At 39.1% G+C, this 21766-nt stretch overlaps 1 protein-coding gene across 3 annotated transcripts; it reads left to right on the top strand.

Annotated features, from left to right (window-relative positions):
* Nucleotides 1-22: 22 nt before the first annotated feature.
* On the top strand, nucleotides 23-21230 carry CASP8AP2 (caspase 8 associated protein 2). 3 transcript variants are annotated; one of them, XM_050316400.1, is made up of 10 exons: nucleotides 23-444; nucleotides 1600-1675; nucleotides 2808-2888; nucleotides 4171-4271; nucleotides 5360-5434; nucleotides 6532-6647; nucleotides 9184-11675; nucleotides 12675-15618; nucleotides 17154-17253; nucleotides 18568-21230. In XM_050316400.1, exons 2-10 carry the CDS (start codon nucleotides 1627-1629, stop codon nucleotides 18622-18624), a joined length of 6015 nt encoding a protein of 2004 aa, XP_050172357.1. In that variant the 5' UTR covers nucleotides 23-444; nucleotides 1600-1626; the 3' UTR covers nucleotides 18625-21230. The 3 variants fall into 3 exon arrangements, with proteins under 3 accessions (XP_050172357.1, XP_050172359.1, XP_050172358.1); XM_050316402.1 differs by lacking the exon at nucleotides 23-444 and adding an exon at nucleotides 812-826; XM_050316401.1 differs by lacking the exon at nucleotides 23-444 and having other exon boundaries at nucleotides 1321-1675.
* Nucleotides 21231-21766: the final 536 nt, after the last annotated feature.

Raw genomic sequence — 21766 nt, 5'->3', positions numbered from 1 at the left:
GCCTCCCCCACTCCACCACCGGAGGGGTCCGTCTGGGAGCGGAGCGGGCGATCCCGCTGGGATCAGGGCGCTGGGAACGCGGGTTTGCGTTGGCCGTGTGCTCGCCCTGTCCCGCTCTTTGGTTCCCAGAGAGCCGACTGCTCCTGGATCTGCCCGCCTTTTAGATCTGGGTCACGGTGCGGGCGGCTGCGGCTCGGGCGGCAGGAGCGTTACGGCCCCCGGTGCGCCCGTCCGGCCGTGGCCGCTCGCGGAGCCCGGGCGCGGCTCTCGGGCGGTAAACGATGTCCCCGCAGGGCTTCGGAAGCGGGATCGATCGCTGACAGCAGCAGCAGCCGCCGCCGGAACTGAACCTCGGGGGTTTTCCCGGCAGCGCCGCACCGCACCTGCCTCGCCCCCCCTCCGCCACGCCCCGCCGCAGCAGCAGCAGCGGGGGAGCGGCACCAGGTGAGCGCGCTTGTACCGGGCGATCCCGGTTTGTCCCGCCATGGGAGGGCGGGGAGGAGGAAGCGCGCTGCTTCCCGGTGCCGGGAAGGGCGCGCGCGGTCGGGGGCGGGGCCGCTCGGGGGTGGGGCGGGCGCAGTGGCCCAGGGGCGGGGCCCCGCCCCTGGGCCACCGCGCCCGCCCCACCCCCGAGCGGCCCCGCCCCCCCGACCGCGCGCGCCTCACTTTGGCGCCAACCGCACGGGCCGGGGGCGGGTCCCGCCGACGTAACGGCGGCGAGCGCGCGGCGCGGCCGCGGTCGTTGGCTGGAGCGGCCGCCGGCCCCGCCCCCTCTCCCTCCCGGCCTGCGGCACCCGCGGCGGCGACAGCGGTGGTGGCGAGTTCGGTGAGTGCTCCGGCCCGGCCCGGCCCGGCCCGGCCCGGCCCGGGCATGCCCAACCCAGGCACAGCCGGCCCCGGGGCCGCCGTGTGTTGTGGAGGGCCCCGCGGCGGAGGTCCCGAGCGTTTCCGCCGTGGCGGGAATCGGAGCCCCTTCCCGCCCGTGGAGGGAGGGCGAGGCCTGAGGAGTGAGCATGGGGGCCGCTGCCTGTGGAGTGCCTGGCGGCTGCTCCGCGCCGCTCCGCGCCTTAGCCGTTCCCCACTCCCTCCCTGTCCCCCCCTCTCCGCGCTGCCCCTCATCCTGCCCCCTCCAAACCCCCTCCATCCTGCTTCCCTCCCCCACCCTGTGCTCCTTACTGGTTTGACTGGCGGTATCAGGCAAGGGGAAGTTGCTCTTAAATGATCAGTGGAGAAGAAATCGTGATTATCGAATCAGATTGTTTAGGGTGCACTTTCAGGTAACCTCTTCGTAGAAAGAATTCGAAAGAATGCGGTCCTTCTTTTTCATATCAGAGTTCTCTTTATAGGAGCTATAAGATATAACTAAATGTCTTCAGAATGCTTATTTGAAGAAGAGATGATTTCATACTTGAAAGTGCGTTTTGTTCTCTCGAAGTACGAGTTTTCTCTTGATGTTGGTGTTCTCTTGGATTTTATTGAAGAAGAAAGACCACGGGCAACTGAGGTGTAAATGTCTCATTTCAGGATGCTCCTGGTTTATATTGTTATTCTGAAATTGATAGTTAATCGGTTCTCTTTGCTCTGATGTTTTGCTTGTAGATGGGGAAGCCATAGGGAGTCTGTATCATGGCAGCGGATGAGGATGGACTGGGACTGTTCGATATCCGCTACAGTGGTAAGATGTGTTGGATTACTTTCTGGATTGCAGGGAATTAATGCAAGCAGGCGTATGAAAATAGATAGGCCCAAAAATAACTTTAAAAGTAAATTTAAAGTTGACACAAATACTGATGAACTTCAACTGTAATTAAACGGCTGTGGCAAAGTATCATTTTAAACTTCAACCCATTAGTAAGTTTGTGTATAAAACCATAACTGTGCACTTTGGATTTCTGGAACGTTTTGAGGGAGTGTCTGGGATCGGTCTCCCCTGTGTTTCATGGTGTATAAATTACCATTTACTGTACCTTAGTGAAGCTCTAATATGAACAGTTAGGGGAATTGCTCTTTTGTTTGCCACTGGTAAGAGCCTATGTGTTATCATCTGGTTAGCAAGGTGCTCCAACATTATTTCCAACTCCACAGATGGTTGATTTGACACATATTTATGAGATTCCCAGCCTCAGGAGGACTGTGGATATTGACATGTTTCTTTATAGAAATAATGTTTATTGCAGAACTGGAGAGGTTCACATAGAGGAGACGAGAGTCATAAGAGGCATTGGAAAAAGACATGAAGAGAGACTGAGGAGATTTAGATTAAAATACATTTACAGAACCAGTTAGTGTGTGAGTAGATGGCAATACTAAAGTGAATTGTTTCAATTATGATACAGACTGCTTCAGTACTTTCTTTTAACAAGAGATGTTTTTTTTAACGGTAGTGGTTTTATCACATCAGTTCTTTTGGTTTTTAGTTGTATAGCTTTTGTATTCAGTGTATTCTAGAAAACACTTTCAAATTTAGATCAAGTTTTTTTAATTTATCATTTTAAAATTTATTTGTACCTAAAGCCATATAATTTGCTTTGTGCACAGTTCTTGTATTTAGGGGCTGATCTTACAAGATTGTCCTTGCTCCCTGATGACTAAAGATCTTTTCTCCACAGTAGCAATAGATTACTGGATAAAATTCGCTCGTCTTTTACCAGTCTTTGCTATTACTCTTACTATTCTCTACTGCTCTAGGACCACAACTACACTTACTTTATGGGAAAGGTAGAGGTTGGAGTTTATTAAATTATTACTTTGGCCACTTTTTTATTTTTATTATTATTTTATTTTTTTTATTATTTTCATTGCTTTAGCTGAAGCTTCTCCCTTCAAGGAAGGTGACGACAGCTCAGTGGATATTTATGATGGCTTGGACAGCAGTTTGTCGGTTTCTGGTAGGTTGATTGTGTCGTGCTGTTTGGCTTAGAGGATTATATAGTCTACTTCTTAGGCTGATTTCAGGTAAAACAAGTGGGTTTAGCTTTGAATTACTTGTTAAAATTCAAGACATGTTAGATTGTTTTAATGAAGCACAGAATTCTTAAATCTCTTAGCTGAATGAATGAAATACGTTTTTCCTGTGATATTGGCTATTTTAAGACACTTGGACTTGATACAGGACATTTTTCCTTGGAAAAAACACCTTCATTTTGTGTTTTTGTAAGCTTCCAGACCAGATCAAACAGTCACTGGTCACTAAATCCCCAGTGAGAGAGCCAAAACGTACTTCTTGTGTGATATGGTATGTTCAGGAGACCCTTTTAACCTTTTGTTATTTTCCAAATAATTTGACATGCCAATGTAATTTAATTTCCCTTCTTTGAAGGTAAGAAAGAAATGAACCCAGTGTGTTCTTTTTTAGGAACCTGTGTATACTGTTCAATGGAAGATCATTTTAATATTTAAGCAATTATTCCTCTACTGACTTTACTGCTATAAGACCATTGAATTTTTATGGGAGGACTATAGTCTATGGACATAAAGCATCTATATATCTTCCTTGCTTTTCATTTTACATTTCTTAGGTCGATATTTCACATATGGAGATGTGTTGTTTAGTAAATGTAAAAGCTATAAGGAGGAATAAAAATGCAGTGAAAGCAGTCTATATAGTCCAGCTTTGAAGGACCTTGGTTTTTTGATTTTAAAGAGAGGAGTGGTGAGATTTTTGCTCTGTACAGATAAGATGTTATTTGTACGTCCTCTTGCAGTGTGATGTTACTACTTTTTGCATTATGGTATTGTCCAAAGGATTGGAGCACAGCTTTGATAGCTAACTTCATTTATTTCTCTGCAAATGAATCTGTGTTTCAGAGGTGTCGTGAACCAGGTCTTGTCGGTTATGCATATTTGCTGAACAGAGCACACAGGCTGATTTGCGGAAAAAGCACTGTTATCTAAACAATTGGGGCGCTTGGAGGTTGGGTTATTGGTTGGTTTTGGTTTTGTTTTTGTTTTTTTCATTTCACTTTCATTTCATTTGTGGACGACTATCTTAAGAAATCTCAGTGTATATTATTGCAGCATGGTATGTCATGAGCATGTAGTAGTTCTTTATTTTGTGTGTTGTTACCTTGTGAGTACAAAAAAATGCACAAGCAGTAAAGAACAGCATACACAATGCATCAAGACTAAAAAAATACCTTTATCCTTATGTAATTAATTTTCTTTACACAGACAATTTTGCTCCAAGTTCTACTCCATCTAGAATCAGCTTAAATTTATTTGATGAGATACTAATTGAAGAAGGGAATGCAAAGAAAGCATCCTACGATGAGGTATGTATTAATGTAGAAAAAAATTCTGTTTTGGGGTTATTTTTGTTCCAAATTTTCTTATGTGAAACACAGAAAATGTTGTCAGCATGCTCACATTGTTGGAAAAATAGGCAAACTGTTTTTAAATAAGTAAAAACAAAAGTGTGCTAATAAACTGTTATGTCCCATTAGAATAAGTGAATCTGTCACTCTGTAACCTGGTCCATTCTCATGTATCATCCTTTGCACCCAGCTTATGTATCAACTACATTATGGGAAAATGTAATTTTCCTCTAAACGAGTATCTGTTCAGATGTCTGACACAAAGCTAGTTGAGACATTGCTCCCAACAAATTTACCAGAGTAGAGCAGATAGGTCATGGATTTATCTTAAGTTCTGTCCTTGAGACTGAGATTAGCCATGCAGTCGGTAACTGCTTCTGGCAAATCAGCAGAACACTCACTTCTGTAACACCAACTCTCCTGGCCCATAAGACACATTTAAACGGCATAAAAGGGTCAGACATCCACAGATGTTGAAAGAAGCAGGAGCATAACATCCAAAACTGAGTGATGTCACTTTGAAAGTTTGACAGCAGTTGACTGAGTGGAAGTTGTCCATTCTTCTGTGAAGGCTTTGTCCCTATCTAATTTTAAAGAAGAGCTCATGCCAAATTTATTTTATTTAATTTTGTGCTCCTAACAGGATCACGTCCTTTGCAGCCCAGGTTTGTTTGTAGTAACTTCTTGTTCTGTTTTTCCTTATCTGTTTTGTGTTACATAAAATCTGAGAAGCAAGTCCCCATCTGTTTGGCTCTCAGTCAGAACTACTGCTCCTTGATAATCGTGTCATTTATTCTTTATTACTGTTAGGCAAGCAGATATAGATTTTCTCTTATTTGAGTGTTTGTGATGGTTTAAAGACCAGTATACCAGTTGGAGCCTTTGGTTTTAATATGGCTTTAATATGTTACTCTTGGGTAAAAAACAGAGCTTTGTAATATGCAGTACTGTGTTAACTAACCATAAATGTAGAGATGTAAGTTTTCTCTCTAATGAAACTAACATTTTCTGCACTTCTGTGCTGTGAATTTTTCTCTCTTTGACAGTTGCAGGCTGAATATGGAAAATGTCAGCAGCAAATTAAAGAGTTGATGAAGAAATTTAAAGAAATACAGGCACAGGTACTGTAGTTCAAAGGGAAACATGGTCAAGATTTATGTAAAGAAAATTGAATATTGCTTTGAGAAGGCAATTTCGTATGCTTTCCAGACTTGATCCTTGTGAGGTTGGTCGAGCATTCCTTTACATGCTAGGAACTTGGTCTGCCTAGGATAGTTGCTGGGATAGCCTACTGACAAAATTAGTAGGGACGTTTGTTTCTTTCATGATGTTTGGTGCAGTAAGACTTTATTTGCTTAGAAGCTGTATTCCATCTTCTTAATTAGAAAATAAGCATGTCAAATGAGTAGTTGTCAGAAAGGTATACAGTATTCTTGTTTTTTAATGCACTAGGGAGGGGGTTGCAAAGGTGCTTGAGCTGTTACTAGGACTGGATGTCTGCATTGCTTTGGACGTAGTGCCATTTTGGTAAATCTGAAGTGCTCTTCAGCTTGAGCTAGTGTTCCCATGCTGGGCCATTCTACAGAGGTAGATTATTTAAGGCAGTTCTACCATGTGCTCTACTGGGTATTACAGATAAGTCCTAAAGGTTCTATGCTTTGCAGTGGTAAACAGCGGCTGCCCTGTGACACTTGTGTATTGTTTTCTGCAAAACTTGTCCAGTCTTTCTGAGCAGGCTTTGCTGGGGACAATTACCAAGAAAAAGGACTGTCTTCAGGGTTTACAGTTATGGTTCTAGAACATCATATCTAGAAATTTTAGAATGATAGAGCACCCAAAGTTGATTTTTATACCTTGAAAGAAATACAATTACCCACTTTCTAAGAAAGTGCTTAAAAGCTACATCTCTCATTTGACATAGTGACCAAGAAAGCGATAAATTGCAGAAGCAATTTTAAATAATTACCAGGAACACGAACATGAGCATAAATGTGAGTGATGTTAAAAAAAAAAAAAAAAAAACAACAACAACACACAAACTTCTTTGGACCTCAGTAATTCTGACTTCTTCTCCAAAAGAGGTCAGTTTGCAAAGGGTGGGATATTTTTCTAGGGGTTGTCTTGCACTGTTTTTCATTACATGTTTGGATACCCAAGCTAATTCTTGTTTTTCTCTCCTTCTCTCTCTTGTTGTCTCTTTTGTGTACATTTATAATAGAATGCCATTCTACAGAATGAAAACCAAGTCCTCAAAAAGAATATTTCAGCTCTTATCAAAACAGCAAGGGTGGAAATTAACCGTAAGGACGAAGAAATCAGTCATCTCCATCAAAGGTACAAATAGACAGTGGAACTGAAAATATATTTTTGTCTGATCATGTTTATATACTTGTTGGAAATTTTTGTATGTATTATAAAAATTAGTGAAAAAATCATTACTTAATAAATAATCGTGTGGTTTAAAATTGGTACAATCAGAGGAAAGATTTTTGTCTGATGAGGTCTTTGGTTTCTAATTAAGAACCAAAAAGGAATCCAAAGATTGACCATTTGCTTGATTTTTTGTTTGTTTGTTTTGTTTAACTCTCATCCATCTAACCATCTCACATGGTTCAAAGCAGATACTGTCTTACACAGTTCAGCTTCAAAACTAGTCTTGTTTTATGGCCTCAGACATGAATTCCATGGAACTTTTCAGACAACAAGTGAAAGTACATAGATTATATAATGTTTTCATGTCAGTATAGGAAATCCCTGTCTCTAGTGGGTGGGATAGCAACTAGAGAATTCTTGGTTATTTCTGTGTACTACTGGTCCTACTGCAAGCATCTGAAAATAGTAAAGTATGGGTGGGAGAGTACCTGAGAGTATGGCTTCTGAACCATGTGAATCTAGAGCAGGGGTCCGAGATTCAGGACCCCTAGCTTGTCACAAGGTCACCTGCTTGTCACTTGTGTGACATCAACCACATCACTGGTTTGTTTGTATTTTATTTTGACCGTTTGATATTTTCTTGCGCCAAAAGGTGTCATAAAGAAGGTTAATTTGACAGTACCGGGCTAAAGGCTATAAACATATTAACTCTGGTGGAGGTCAAGACGTTTTAACATGTGTAATTCTTTCAGGTGATTGGCTTTGACACAATAGTTGTCATTTTGACACACTTGAGTGCATTGTTCTGAGTTTTAAATTAAATTGTTCGGAAAATGTTTAGTTGTTTTGAATATTTAACCTCATTAAATACTTTACAAGTTCCATTGCAATACCATCTGATGGTGATTAAAATTTATGAACAAGGTATTTGAGTATTTTGGAAGCATCCATCCTGGAAAATTGTGGGAAAAGTAGCCCTTTGAGATCTTAGAGACATACCATGCCCACTGCATGGTTTATAATAAATTACTTTATCTTAAACAATGCACCTAGATGTGAAGACTATTTTGAAGTTAATATCTCTGAGGGAATTGTTAGTGCTTATCTCAAAAATACCCCAAACCCAACTATTAAAAAACCCCACAACACCAAATGAACACCACTTGGATACAATTACATTAATCAAACGTGTATATAGATTTAATAGACAGCCTTAAGCTCAGCAAAAACTTACCAGTTTCAATGAAACAGAAATATAAAAAGGGGGGTTGTATTACAACAGCTGCAGCATTGTTTGTGTTCAGCCCTCAGTTCACATCACAGTGTTACATTTTTGGAGTAGAGCCAATTGTAAGCTGTACATTTCAAATTTAAATTTACTGTATTGGCCCATAGGAAGTGTTCACTTTTATAAAGTAAAATCAATCCCATTTTGTATTGGAGAAAAATGTGGAATTATTTTACACTTGCATTGAATCCTTACAACTGAATGCTGAATCGTCGTAGAATTTCTGGCCAAAACTAAATGTCTGTGTAGCAACCACTTCATCTTTGACTCTCTAAAATGGAGCCAGACATTGCATGGTTTGCTGCCATCATTTATTGGTGTGACTTCTGTTTCCTTCTGTATGGATTAGACACTATAATTCTTTCTATGTAGTGGAGAGTATATAAGAAGGTTGACATTGTCTTTAATCATGTTATTTTAATGAAAAGTTTTGTTGAATATGGTAGAAAAGTGTCTGTTTCTTTAGTGGGCTTTGTTGTTGGGGGTGGTTGGGTTAGTGTTTTTTTAGTAGTTTGTTTTTCCAGTAGAGGTAACTGATGCATTCTGTCAGTAAGGAGTAGAAGTTTAGGCCATACAGGCTACATGTGCCCTTTTAAAATTGATTTTTTATTATTATTGTTTTTAATATGATGACCTTTCAGCAGTAGCATGTGGCCTTGATAAGGCTTCATTATCTTAATTTACTTCTTGTTTACTGTAGCTTCCAGCAGCTTCCAAACATGGTAGTATATTTGCTTACTGGGTAGAGTAAGCACAGTCACATTATACCTATTCTTTTGGTTGCCAGTTTAACAAATAGTAAATAATTGACTTGCTGTTTTTTTAAATTATTATTACTTTAAATCATGAATACTGTAAAGAACAGCTTTTTTTCTTTCCTGGAGGGAAGCTCTTTGTAATGCTGGACAATGAAATAATAATTAGAGTTACTGAAATGGTTAATTAGGCCCTGTACAGCATTTTTCCACACACTTTGCCTTTTCTTTAGATGAATTTCCTTTGGAAAATAAATGTATAAGTTATATTCTTTTGTTGTGTGCTGATGGAAATTATTAAATTTCTTTCTTTTCCCCATTTTTTTTCAAAATTGAAACTGAAAGAAAATGTTAACTATTTTTAGAGATACATAGATTCATTGCAGTTCAGCTTTAGTTACATTTAAATAAATTCGAAAATAATATAAATAACTTCTTTTCTTTTTATAAACAGGCTAGCAGAGTTTCCCAATCATCGAAGTATTTTCACCAGAACATACCTTCCGGCATCAACTAAAACAAATGATTCCAAATTCAGACCTTCTGATTTAGGTGACAGTATAAGGATGGAACATAGAATGAAAAGTGACTGTTCAAAAGATACATACCACACTTACTCAGCTCATAATGCAGAAACTGGGAAGTCTGGCTCTGAAAAAAGTAACACTCCATATTTGCTGAGATACCCTCCTGAAGAGCCCTGCAGTGATGATACTCATATGTGTCCACTGAGCTATGACCATGCTTCCACCAAGGATAACAGAAAGGAAAGAAAAGACATTAAAAATAATGAACAGTGCAGTAGGGGAAATGTCAGCAAATACAAAAGAGAAGTACATCAGAGCACTGGAAATGATGGTGACACTGAAGAGGGGAATTCAGATCCTCAACAGAAGCTGAAAACCCTTTCAGAGAAGGCTAGTAAAAATGACTTGCAACAAAAAAGTCAAAGCATCAAACTCAAAAGCAGTCCAAGTGTAGAAAGAAGAGGAGAAAGGGGTGTTTCTTCCTGGGAGAAACAAACAGCTGGTAAAGACAGATTTCAAACAAGAGGTGATTTGTATGCTGATGAGAGACTACAAAGTGCATTAAAAAAAACCATTAAAATACATGATAAAGGAGAAAAGCATGCTGGCCAAAAAAATAAACCAAATGAAAAGCTACAAGGACATCCAAGGAGGCCTGGAAGGGGGAACAGTCCACACTCAAAGAATGAACATTCAAAGAGTCTTCATGAATCACGTAAATGTCGTCTGGAAGAGTCTAGAAAAGTAAAACATATTGACAGCAAGAGAGACAGGGGAACAGATGATCATATCTCTCGAGAAGGAAGAACTTCACCTTCTAATTCCAACAGCAGAGAGCATAAATATGCACACTTGAAGGAAAGCAGTAGTAGATATGAATGGGAAACAGCACATTCCAAATCAGAAAGACACAGAACCGAAGAAAAAAGGAAAAGAGGAAGAGAGGATCAGGATGAAAATAGGCATTTTAGAAATGAAAAAAAACTTGCAAAAAAATTTTCTCACCAGTCTGTAAAAGACTCCAAGAAAGGTACAAATGTTACAAAAAGTAAGAGAAACAAATTCTATAAGCTGGAAGAAATGTCTGCAGTAGCAGATAGCTTAAAAGACCGTAAAGTTCCCAAAACTAAAAATAACCACAGTCGGACAAAAAACAAAGACTTAAAACTTAGCTTTATGGAAAAGCTAAATTTAACTCTTTCTCCTAATAAGAAACAATGTCTCTCTGCAACAGATGGACTTAAAACACCTTTTCGAAAGGCCACTGACGAGGGAGGAACAGAGCTCACACTGCAAGCAGAACTCTTGGATTCTGCCCACCCTGTAGACTGTGGACCCACAGAGCAAACTCTGCACATTCTGGACAGTGAAGCTCAGAGCAACATGAAACCAGCACTGCCTGTTTCTGTCAATTCTGAAAATGAAGCCTGGAAAGTCACAGCAGCAGATCCATCACAGTCTGCAATGCTGCCAGCAGGGGCAACTGATGAACCGATCTCAGAAACCTTACCAGAAGCAGAAGTGGGTCAGGTACAGCCCCAAGTCTTGCCAGGAGCAGCAGAGGTGCTGGTTCCTGGTGTGGTGCAGGCTGACATGTCAGAGGCTGCAGAGGCTTGTGGTCCAGTTGAATCAGAAGTCTCAGTAACAGCAGTGGCAGTGACGGGGCTGAACCACCCTGTATCTTTGCCCCTGGAGGTGACAGGGAGTGTGACAGAATGTGAAAACTTACCTGGGACAGGGATGGGTGGGATGCAGGATGATAATATACCAGCAGCAGAAGTGGCACAACCTGAACCTACCAATGAAAGTATGGGAACCCTTCCAGAGTCAGCGGCAGGGAAGAAAGAGGAAGATGAAATATGGCTAACTGCTGACATAGAAAGCTCTGCAGACAAATATGGCTCTCAAAATGTTGTCTTAGATGAATCAGAAGCCAGAAGTTGTGGTGACCTGGAGTCCTCTGATGTTGCAGATGGTGTTACTGAAACAAAACTAGACTCTTTAATGCAAGTAATGAGGGATGATGGCAACTTGACTGCAGAAAGTGTTAAGTCTCCCACTGAGGAAAAGGATATCTGCAAAATTAGTATGACTACATCCCAGTCACAGGACAGAACTGTGATAACTGATAGGGATGAACCACTAGTTGATCAGAATGCTTGTGATCTAGAGCCAGACCTAGCTGATACCAGTACGCCAACGGCATCTTCTCTCAGTGGTGAGATGCATCCTATAACTAAAGAGAGGGAAACTAACCCAGTTCCTGTTGATGATGACAGCTCAATACTGAGCATTGATCTCAATCATTTGAGGTATATTCCGAAGGCAATCAGCCCACTGAACAGTCCGGTGCGCCCTTTGGCTAGAGCACTAAAGATGGAAAGTCCCTGTAAAGGCCTTGTGAAGACTTACAACAAAGGTATTTGAATGTGTATGTTCTATTTCTTTTCTACATAAAGGCTTAGAAGATTCACTCATGGAAAGCAGAAATTACTTTTTTTAACTCCTTTTTCAAAAATATAAATTGTTTCTTCTTAAGTTGCATATGTTTCTATGTTCCCTTTTTTTTTTGTAGTGGAACCACTTAATGTTGCAGCCAAGATTGTAGCCATTTAAATATTCATGCTATAAAAATTGGAGCTAGTCACTACTGACAGATGACTGGTTGAAATAAGAGCTTTGTATTAACTTACTAAAAAATGCATATAGGTTTCTTAATTTTGCCTAGTATTGGGTAGATCTCGTTAGATTTTTCTCTGAAATTATGGAGGCAGAACTTACTTAAGATCATATTCTTTCAAATATTTGTGAGAAAAATGACAAGAGTACTTGAAACTAACTTGGAAGTTTAAATTTTTTGCTAGAAGGCGAATGGTAGGGTGGCATTGAAATCTGTTTTCTTATGTTTCAGACCATAATCCTTTACGGGATTATTAAAACATTAATACATAACTTGTTCTCATTGTGTTTTCGTTGTGAGACTGTTAAAAGTCACTTATTGCATGTAAATGTCAGTTAAATGTATGTTAGTTCATAATTATGTGACTGTTATAATTTAGCTTGTGCAGAGTTCAGAGAACTGGTGAAACTAAATGGAAAGAAATTCAAAACTGATGGAAACTGCTATATTTTTGTGTTTTGAATTGATGTATTTTTGAGATAATTCACATGTGTTTGGTGAAACTGTTGAGGTCCTTTAAAGCTCAAAATTTGCACAAAATAAAGCTCCATTTGCCCCTTAAAGCTCAAAAAAATTCCTTAAACTAGCAGCTGCTGAAGCAAACCATCCAAACTTGTTATAGCTCAAACTTCCTGCCAGTTTCAAACAAACAGGTCTGAACAGTTCGTTTACAGGAGAAAAATACTTGTTTATAATTATATTCTTTATGATGATTAGCAAACTGTTTTTCTTTTATAGATTTAATTCCTGAAAGTACGGTTGTCATCTGTCCCTCAAAGAATTTGTCAAAGGAGGTAAACAAAGAAAATCAAAAGCCCGTTAGCATGTCTGATGAACACTTAGAGGTGGAGTCTCGGCTAAGTATCTCTTCAGATGAAGTAGAAGAAGGAGAAATTGTAAGTAGCGATGAAGATGAAGAAGATTCTAAACCACAAAGAGGTTCTCAAAATACGGAAAAGTCAAGACCAAAAGCTTCTTCTGAGACACGAAATTTGGCCAACAGTCCACAGAATCAAAATAGCAAAACTGTGCGTTGCAATGAAGATAATGGAAAATTCATTTCTGTGAAAGTAAGCACAAAGAAGAACGGAGAGAGGCATAAAAGTCAGACTTTCAGAGTCAGATCTTCAAGGGATATGAAGAGGAACAAAACTGTGAGCATTGCTTGTCTTGAAAAAATAGTTCATGTTATTGTTGAACCTTCAAATATACAAGAAATCATGCAGATGCTAAGAGCTGTACGAAAACAGATGAGGAAGAGTTACATGAAGTTCAAGGTACACTTCCCAGTTCAGCATTTTCACAGAATTATAGAATCTGGGATCATAAATTTTACAGCATTAATAAGATACTTGAACTTTTCCAAGATGTGTACATTAGGCGATACACTAAAATTGAGTATCTGTGATATTATAGAGTCTAAACTTAAAAAAGTAAAAAAGAATGCAATAGTGGACCGTCTTTTTGAACAGCAAGTATCAGATATGAAAAAACAGTTGTGGAAATTTGTAGATGAGCAGCTTGATTACTTATTTGAAAAGATAAGGAGAATTATAGTAAAACTTTGTGATGTGGCAAATGGGAGTGAGGAGGGGAAGTTTGAAAGGGCAGGAAAGCAAAACCACAAGATTGGTCTTAAAAATGATGTGCAAAGTTCAAGGAAAACATCCCTGAAGGCCAGTTCTCAAAAGCCTGAAGAATATATCATTTCAAAGCAGATTGTGGATTATCAACAATCCAAGTGTCACCATGAGAAAAATAAAGCAGGTGTGCCAAAAACTGCCTTTACAAAATGTCTTAACTCCATTGATAACACAAGGAATTCTCAAATGAAAGTGCACTTCTCTAAAGAGAATAATTTGCAAGGCACTCTTACTCCATTGAAGGCTGTAAAATATGAAAAAGAAGGATTCCAGCTATCCAGAGATGCCAACAAGTCTGATCTTAGTTATGAGCTTCTCACAGAGCAACAAGCATCCAGTCTTACATTTAATCTTGTAAGTGATGCTCAAATGGGTGAAATTTTCAAAAGCTTATTACAAGGTTCTGATCTCTTAGAAAAAAATGGTGGCAATACCAACAGAAATGAGTGTGAATTCAGGACTCCAGAAAAACCGTTTTTAGGCAGTCATAAATGCAGAGGTAATGCTGTAGAACTGGGGCAGGAGATTGCTCCAAAGGAGGCATGTGTGGAATCTAAACCAGAAGAGGATATTAACTGGACTGTTGTTTCACCTGTAAGAGCTCCCTCATTAGCATCCAGGACTCATATGCCTGTTGATCCAGATGTGCTGGATGAGAGCTGTATGTTTGAGGTTTCTACAAATGCAGCTTCATGCAAAGAAGATGAATGTAACTTACAGAAGAATAAATCATGTGTTTCTTCTATCCTCCTTGAAGATTTGGCTGTTTCGTTAACTATTCCATCACCTTTGAAATCAGATGCTCACCTCAGCTTCCTGAAACCTGAGAATAATTCTGGCTCAACTCCCGAGGGTGTTGTCAGTGCACATTACAGTGAAGATGCGCTTCTTGGAGAGGAGGATGCCACTGAACAAGACATTCATTTAGCCTTAGAATCGGATAACTCAAGCAGTAAATCAAGTTGTTCATCATCATGGACAAGTCGGCCCGTTGCTCCCAGTTTTCAGTGTCGCCCCACCCTACCAATGCAAGCAGTAATCATGGAGAAATCCAACGATCATTTTATTGTGAAGATCAGGCGTGCAATGCCATCTGCCTCATCAGCATCTGATCACGTGGCTTCAGTGAAGGAGGTGCAGGCATCCTCACCAAAGACTGGAAAAGAGGAAATAAGAACTGGGGGAGAAGAGAGGGGCAGTCAGAGTGCCACAGCAGCCACTGTGAAAGAAACTGTCAAACCAGATGTGGTTGAGATGGATCAGTTGCCTCATGTCTGGGCTGAACATGAACAAAATCGTGCCTTACCTCAGGTTCCGAAGGAGTCGCATAATAGTATTGGAAAGGAAGAAACTACTGGTTTGCTTGGACCCTCAAACACAGAGAGCTGCGACACTGAAAGCCCAGATAAAAGCTCTGAGCAATCTGAGGCACACAAGTTGAAAGTATCCAAAAATATAAATGAAATGCATGTTAGATCTCAAGCTTCTTTTCCTGCTGAATGCAGCATGAAGTCATACATAAACTTAGCAGATGATATTGTCAGTGGAACTTCATGTCATGCGGTGGAATCCGGAGCAGATAATGGGACACAGGCAACTTCTACAGGAAACGCAGAAGTCAGTGATAAAAAGGAAGAACTGAAAGAGTGTTCCAATGCATCTATAGACTTAACAGAAGAGCGTTCCAGTGAGACTCTAGCAGACGAATGTAATCTTGAAACAAAACCCACTTCAAAGACTGATGGAGGGTGCCAGTTAAGTATAGATGATAAAACTAGTAAAAAGAGGAAAATGGAGGCTGTCAAAGATAATTTCAACTCAAAAAGGCAACGAAAAGAGACTGACTCAGCAGGTGAGGGGAGCGATGAAAGTAATGCCAAGTCTGAAGAAATAAATTCACCACCCAAACAATGCTCCAATAAGAATGAGCTGCAGCAGAACAAAGACTCTTCTCCTTTGGTTTCATCTCCATCATCACCTAGCCTGTATGCCAAAAACATCATTAAAAAGAAGGGAGAGGTAGTAGTTTCCTGGACAAGGTAATTTCTGATTTGGTCTGTTTGAGTGGCTTAGCTTTTTTTTTAAAACTAGGTGATATACTGGGAAGAGGGAAGAGAAGGATATTTAGCCAATGACTGACATTTTTAGTTCTACATCCTGCTGTGAATAGTGGAGTGGGAGCCTCCTATCTATGCAGGATGGCTCTGAGAGATTGATGTCCATCACTTATCCAGAACTCCCAAAGCAAGTGTCCTCTTTTATTTGCTTTTTAAAGCTTACGTGCCTTAACAAATAACAAGACCTGTATTGTACTGTTTGTGCTTTTTATTTCCCCTGCCCATATTTTTTGCTGTCCAAAAATTCCAGCCAGGCTTGGTAGGGGATGGAGGTCTTTGATTTCCTCCACTAAGAAGGCATGAGAGCAGTTTTTTGTTTTGGGGCCTATGCTACTCAATGTGCAGAAATGTACCAGTCCACAATTCAGCTCATATAGCCCCAATTGGCAGGATGTGGGTGACAAATGAGATGACTGTATGTGTTGAAAATGCATGCAAAATTATTGTAGTGTATTCTTATTTTTCAGAAACTATAGTTGGCAGGTTTTGCTATTCTTGCTACAACTCGACGCAATCGATGCTTTATAAAGGGCTTCTAAGATTTTCAGAACAGGCTTGTCTAAACTATAGTTCAGATATAAAGTACGTTTCTGGGTAGCATCTTGAAAGAAAATTAACTCCTTCATGGAAAAAAGGACAGCAAAAGCTAATGTGATTTTTAACGTACAAACCAATGAGGTAGGAACAGACTGTTACAGTTTTCCACAGGAATATGACTAAGTTTTCAGTGTCACAGTTTTTGTCTATCTTAGAACAATACCTAAAAACCCCAACTTTATTTAAATAAATAGTCATTACATTTTTCCTTGAAATAGAAGAAATTATATTTAAATTTATTGGAATATGACAGGTTTCAATGGAATATAAAGACTGTGTCTATGTACATTTTGCCTCAATTCATTAATGAGACAAACAACAAATCAGTGACACATATTAAAGAACTGGCCTCCAGGTTCTTTATTCTCACGTGAACAGTAGATGTGCTCTGAGTATATTTGTTACAGTAAGCCACTTACAGAAGTCAAACAGCTCTCTGGTTAATCTATGAATGGCAGTGGGCACTAGGTGAAATCTGCTCTTTAGCCTTGCAAACTGAGGCAAGCCCACCTGGAACCATTGACCCGTGTCGAATTTATGACTTCCTTTCCATTCAAGTTTAAGTGTCTGCTTTAGAATCTTAAAACTCCAAAAACCTTGGCTTGTTGCTAACTCTATTGTAATAATCCTGCCCTTCGTATTTGTGGAACATAATCTTCACTACTGTTTGTTGGTACTAACTCTGTTTCTCTGTGCTGGTAGAGGAGAGGATGCTCTGTAAATTCGTTGCTGCTGTTTGAACTCCTCTTCTGTGGTTTGGAAATACTCAAAACTTCATATATGCCTGTATGTGTTATTTTGTTTGTGTGCATGTACACAGCTATGTGTATTAATATTTTAAAAATGCATTTTTACTATAGAAATGATGACCGAGAAATTTTACTGGAATGTCAGAGAAAAGGACCATCAAGCAAAACCTTTGTTTCCTTGGCCACTATGCTGAACAAAAGCCCGAATCAGGTAGGCAATATTGTTCTTATATTTGATAACAGCAATGGCCCTACGTTTACACTTGCAGTTGAACAAAAATCTCTGGAGATCTTCTGCAAATTTGGAGTTGTCTTTTCCTCATGTCTTTTGTTGGGGGGGTTCCTGGGAAAAAAAGAATTTTAGATTCTCCCAGTTGTGACTTCTTAAAAATGTACATTATAGGAATATTATGGTCCAGGGATTCCTTAATACCTGTTTGATTGATACCACTCATAAGCCAGGAACAACAGGATTGTTCTATTGTTGGATCAGCTATTAGATAAGGAAAGAGAACTTGGAGAGGTTCAAAGCCTTTGCACACATTTAGTAAATTAGAAAAGTATTAAAATTAGAGCTGAAAAAAAAGTATCAGGACTCTGCAGAAAGGACTTTTTTTAGTGAAAATGTTTTTTCCATGCACTTTTTAATTATGAAATTTCAAAAGACATAGATGTCAAATTGATGTAGAATATTTCCAGAGGGGTTTACATATAGCTCTGTCCATGCCTTGAATGGCTCTCTTAATCTGTATCCTGCAAATCTAAAAAGGGAGAAACCTCCATTTGACTTAAGTTAGGAAATCCTGCATGCTTGGGATTTGGCTTTTAGGATGTTGTATTGTGTGGTTGCAGGGCCTTTGTGAGGTTCAGAAGCTGTTGGGGTGACTGGTTGGATATAAGTGTTATCTGTGCATTTATACCACTCTTGTCAGTTAGCTTTTTGGTGAAGAGTCCATATGCTCTAGCAGTAAGATATACTAACTTGGAGTTGAATGAGTTCTCTACATGCTAAACAAAAGGATGCGTGACTCTCATCTACAGACCAGTTTTGTTAAATCCCTAGTAGAAACATTACTCATAATGAGACAAAAATGCCTGAAGCAACAGTTGTACAAGAGGGTAGAAAATAACCAATAAACTGTGCTTTTTGTGGAGTACAAAATAAGCTTTTGTCCTTACATTTGAATCTTACACATTGTTACACCTGGCAAAATTCTAGGCTAATTGACTTTGAGGCCTTCATTTTTTAACTCCCACTTGTAGGGAAACCTGTGTTAAACCAGTAGTTAGCCTCCAGGTTAACCACAGAGAGCTAGAGCCATTTCAGGTGTCAAAGGTGTAGGAAGACTTCCTAGATCCAGTTAATCTGTTAATAATGGTGCTCCTACAATTTTCCTACTAAAATTAACTGGAAGCAAATAAAATAGTGATGGTTTTAAAACACTTTATGCTGTCAGATGAATCTGTCTTAGTAGATATGGAAATCTGGGGCCTTAATGGTATGTCTGTTTTTTGTCTCCATTAGGTTTCAGAAAGGTTCAAGCAGTTAATGAAGCTGTTCAAGAAATCCAAGTGCAAGTAAACTCACACCAAGTTGCTTCATGATTACAGGACTTACTTGCTGTTACCTGCAGCAATGGAACACAACCACTGCATTCATATGATGGGATTACTGGCAGATATCCAAGCCAGAATCCTAAATTTTGTAAATCTGGTGCACTATTAATTATTTACTTGTCCGTATTTCCTCTGAAGTTCTTTAACAGAGTAATACAGAGGGAACTTCACAAACAAAGTGACCAGGAAAGAATGGGCTCATACAAATGGAGCAGTGTCATTTCAAGGGGTGACATCTCCTGTTGGTTAAATGTGTTCTGTAAGCAGAGGTAAGGGTGTGCAGTCAAGTCAAAATGGTGGCTTTTACTTCGATTGCCAAAGTACTGCACTGGAGATGTCAAACTGTGATTTTAAAAAGTAAGAGTGGTTTGGAATCAAATTGGTAGATAATCCTGCAAAATGACAGGTGTGTCATCCTGGTTACTTCGGAACATATTTTAAGAAGTGAGGCCTTTTTCTTTTAAAATAAGGCAGGGCAATGATAGCAATGATTCTAAAAGCTGCTTATCTAATAATTGAATTCTGATGCTCAGGAATAGGTGGATCTTGCTGCTTGTTCTTAACAAACATTTGTGACAACTGTTTACTTACTGGAGATTTAAATCTAACTGAGTCTGTTGTCAGAATAGTCAGTTTGCAGAGTAGCATAAATGTTACTTTACATGAACGCTACACTGTGAAGCCCTTTATGCTTTACTGCTCCAAATTACATCTGGTAGAGGTACTTAGTTTAGGTCTTCAACATAATAAACATTCTGTTTTATTAAAAAAAAAAAAACCTAAAAATTGAGAAGTGATTTTCTTTTAGAAATTAATTTAAAAACAGACCTTTACAGTTTTATAAAATGTGACTTCATACTTACTAACCAGGAGCAAAACTTCCATAAAAACAAGCTGTTTCAAAAGCTTGTCAAGTTGGCATGTTTTGACAGCAGTTGTATCTATCTTTACAAATTGTTTAGTGCATTAGAAATTCATTATGTTCTATTTTAAAGAGTTTGTTATAACTGTTTCCAGTTTTACTAGAACATACCTAAAGTGTGTGTGTATGTGTATACATATATATAAATATACACATCTCATACATATTGCTGTTTTATCCCAAATTTCTAAAAAGATTTTTTTTTTTTAATTCTCCATGAGAAACATTCCTGGAAGTTTGCAAAGATTTTGTTTTATAAATTCATTGATTTTTGAGGTTTTATTCTTTACTGAGGATCAGAATTGCTGTAGTCTTTATTAAGTCAGAGCATCTGCTGAATTTAGTTAGACTTCATTTAAGAGCCCCACTTAAGTGCATTGCCTTTCAACTTGGATTGAATTGGCTCTTTTTCAGAGTCCAGTGACCATTTCTTCAGTGTCAGCATGTTTTTTTTGTTCCCTCTTTCAACTAATGGGACAGACTTCTCTTTCTAATAAACTGTCATATAATTTATCAGTGATATTGTCACTGACCCCTTTGGAGTATTGTAAATGTGACCTGTGGAATGGATTGTTATGCTGCCAAACAGTGCATTTGTCCTCATTTTAGGCAGTGCTTTGGAAATTGTTACAAGGAATGACTTAAGTAGGTGATGATGTCAGTTCTGGCAGTCTTCCATCTTTCTTGCTTCCTTCTAAAACGTTTGCGTTTGACGATCAAATCTCACCTTTCATGCTATGCTGGCAGTGCCTGGTGATTTCAGTGGGGATTGGTGTACTTACCTGTGCTTGTTCTTAACAAACATTTGCAACAGTTGTTTATTAATTGGAGATTTAAATCTAGCTGAAACTGTTTTCAGAATAGTCAGTTTGCAGAGTACTGTTCATACTTGTGGAAAAGTCAGACTCTACCAAGAGTACGCTTTTAACCATATCCTTAGAGGTCGACACGTGCACAGTACTAAAGGCAATGAGGGAAGTCACTTAAGTGCTTCCTCTCTGCCTCAAAAAAGCAGGCAATATTTTATTACAAAGTTGTTTATTCCTTGTCTGTGTTTACTTACTTTCATATCTGTATAGGTGATGGGGGACAGGGTTTGACTGTTTTGAGTCTGACTTGGATTCCTTTTTTGTAAAGTGTGAAACTTGTTTAATGTTCTCTCTATTGTAACTATGTGTACAGGTTCCTACATGGTCATGTAAAATATCTGATGTTTGTATATATATAAATATATGTATAAAAATAGAAAGAGCTTTGTTTAGCCAAAGATGATTTTTTTAACTATATAAAACTACAGGTTTATTTTGTATAAACTAAATAGATTGCTTACTGTAAGGGCGATGCAAAAAATAAAACTGTAAAACTCACATGTGTTCTTGTTGAACAAAGGTTGGCTTGGAGTGGTTTTCTACCATTGTTTGTAATTTATTTCTCCAACAAGAATTTTGATACATACATGCAAAACATACTGTATGTAAATCTACAGTCTTCTTTGTGGAACCTCAGGTAAATGAAAATATTTTCTAGAATTGTTGGCTAATGGCTTGACAACCACACACGCTCTGAAGCAGCATTAAACTTTACTTCTGTTAGTTTGTATAAATGAGTAGCTATGTTGATGTTCTGGCCAATAAACATGAAACTCCTCAGCTGTTGCTCTGGTGTAATTACTACTCTCAATACTACTGCTGATTTCTTAGTGGATACAACTGGATCAGAAATTAGACAGTTGCACAAACTGCATAAAACCTTTAACTACTTACAAATCAGGACCTACAACTTTAATTTTTTTTTTCCTAGAAACGTTCAGTTAATGTTGAGTGGAGTATTACAAAGGAGAAGGACCTTTTTGTATCCAAGGCCTTTCACTGGAAAAGTGTTGCTGGCAGCCTTTTTAGAGTCTTACTCCAACTTGCTACTGAAGAATAGGTTTGCTTTTATCCAACACACATTAAAGGACTCTGTTTAAAAACTCTTGAGGGGTGCGAGTTTTCGAAACTCTTCCAGAGTGGAAATTCAGATAGCAGGGTTTATGAAGATGTGCATAATAGTGAAATGACAGAACACTGGGTATTGAATTTGGAGGGATTCTCTCTAAAGCAAAGTCTGTTGGCAGCCAGTGGTGTACATACAACAGTTGTCTTAACTAAGGGTGCTGCTCTTAGGTGTCAATCCAGCAACCTCT

This window comes from Myiozetetes cayanensis, unplaced genomic scaffold (genome assembly GCF_022539395.1).
Source record: "Myiozetetes cayanensis isolate MyiCay16 unplaced genomic scaffold, myiCay2020 scf2-11, whole genome shotgun sequence".
Classification (NCBI taxonomy): domain Eukaryota; kingdom Metazoa; phylum Chordata; class Aves; order Passeriformes; family Tyrannidae; genus Myiozetetes; species Myiozetetes cayanensis.
This window is presented reverse-complemented; position numbering and strand designations above follow the sequence as displayed.

Excerpts from the sequence above, each read along its gene's own strand:
- CASP8AP2 (XM_050316400.1), top strand. The coding sequence starts at position 1,627 with ATGGCAGCGGATGAGGATGGACTGGGACTGTTCGATATCCGCTACAGT. Across the intron at positions 1,676-2,807 it reads GTTCGATATCCGCTACAGTG|CTGAAGCTTCTCCCTTCAAG; the intron begins GTAAGATGTGTT and ends TCATTGCTTTAG. Across the intron at positions 11,676-12,674 it reads TGTGAAGACTTACAACAAAG|ATTTAATTCCTGAAAGTACG; the intron begins GTATTTGAATGT and ends TTTCTTTTATAG.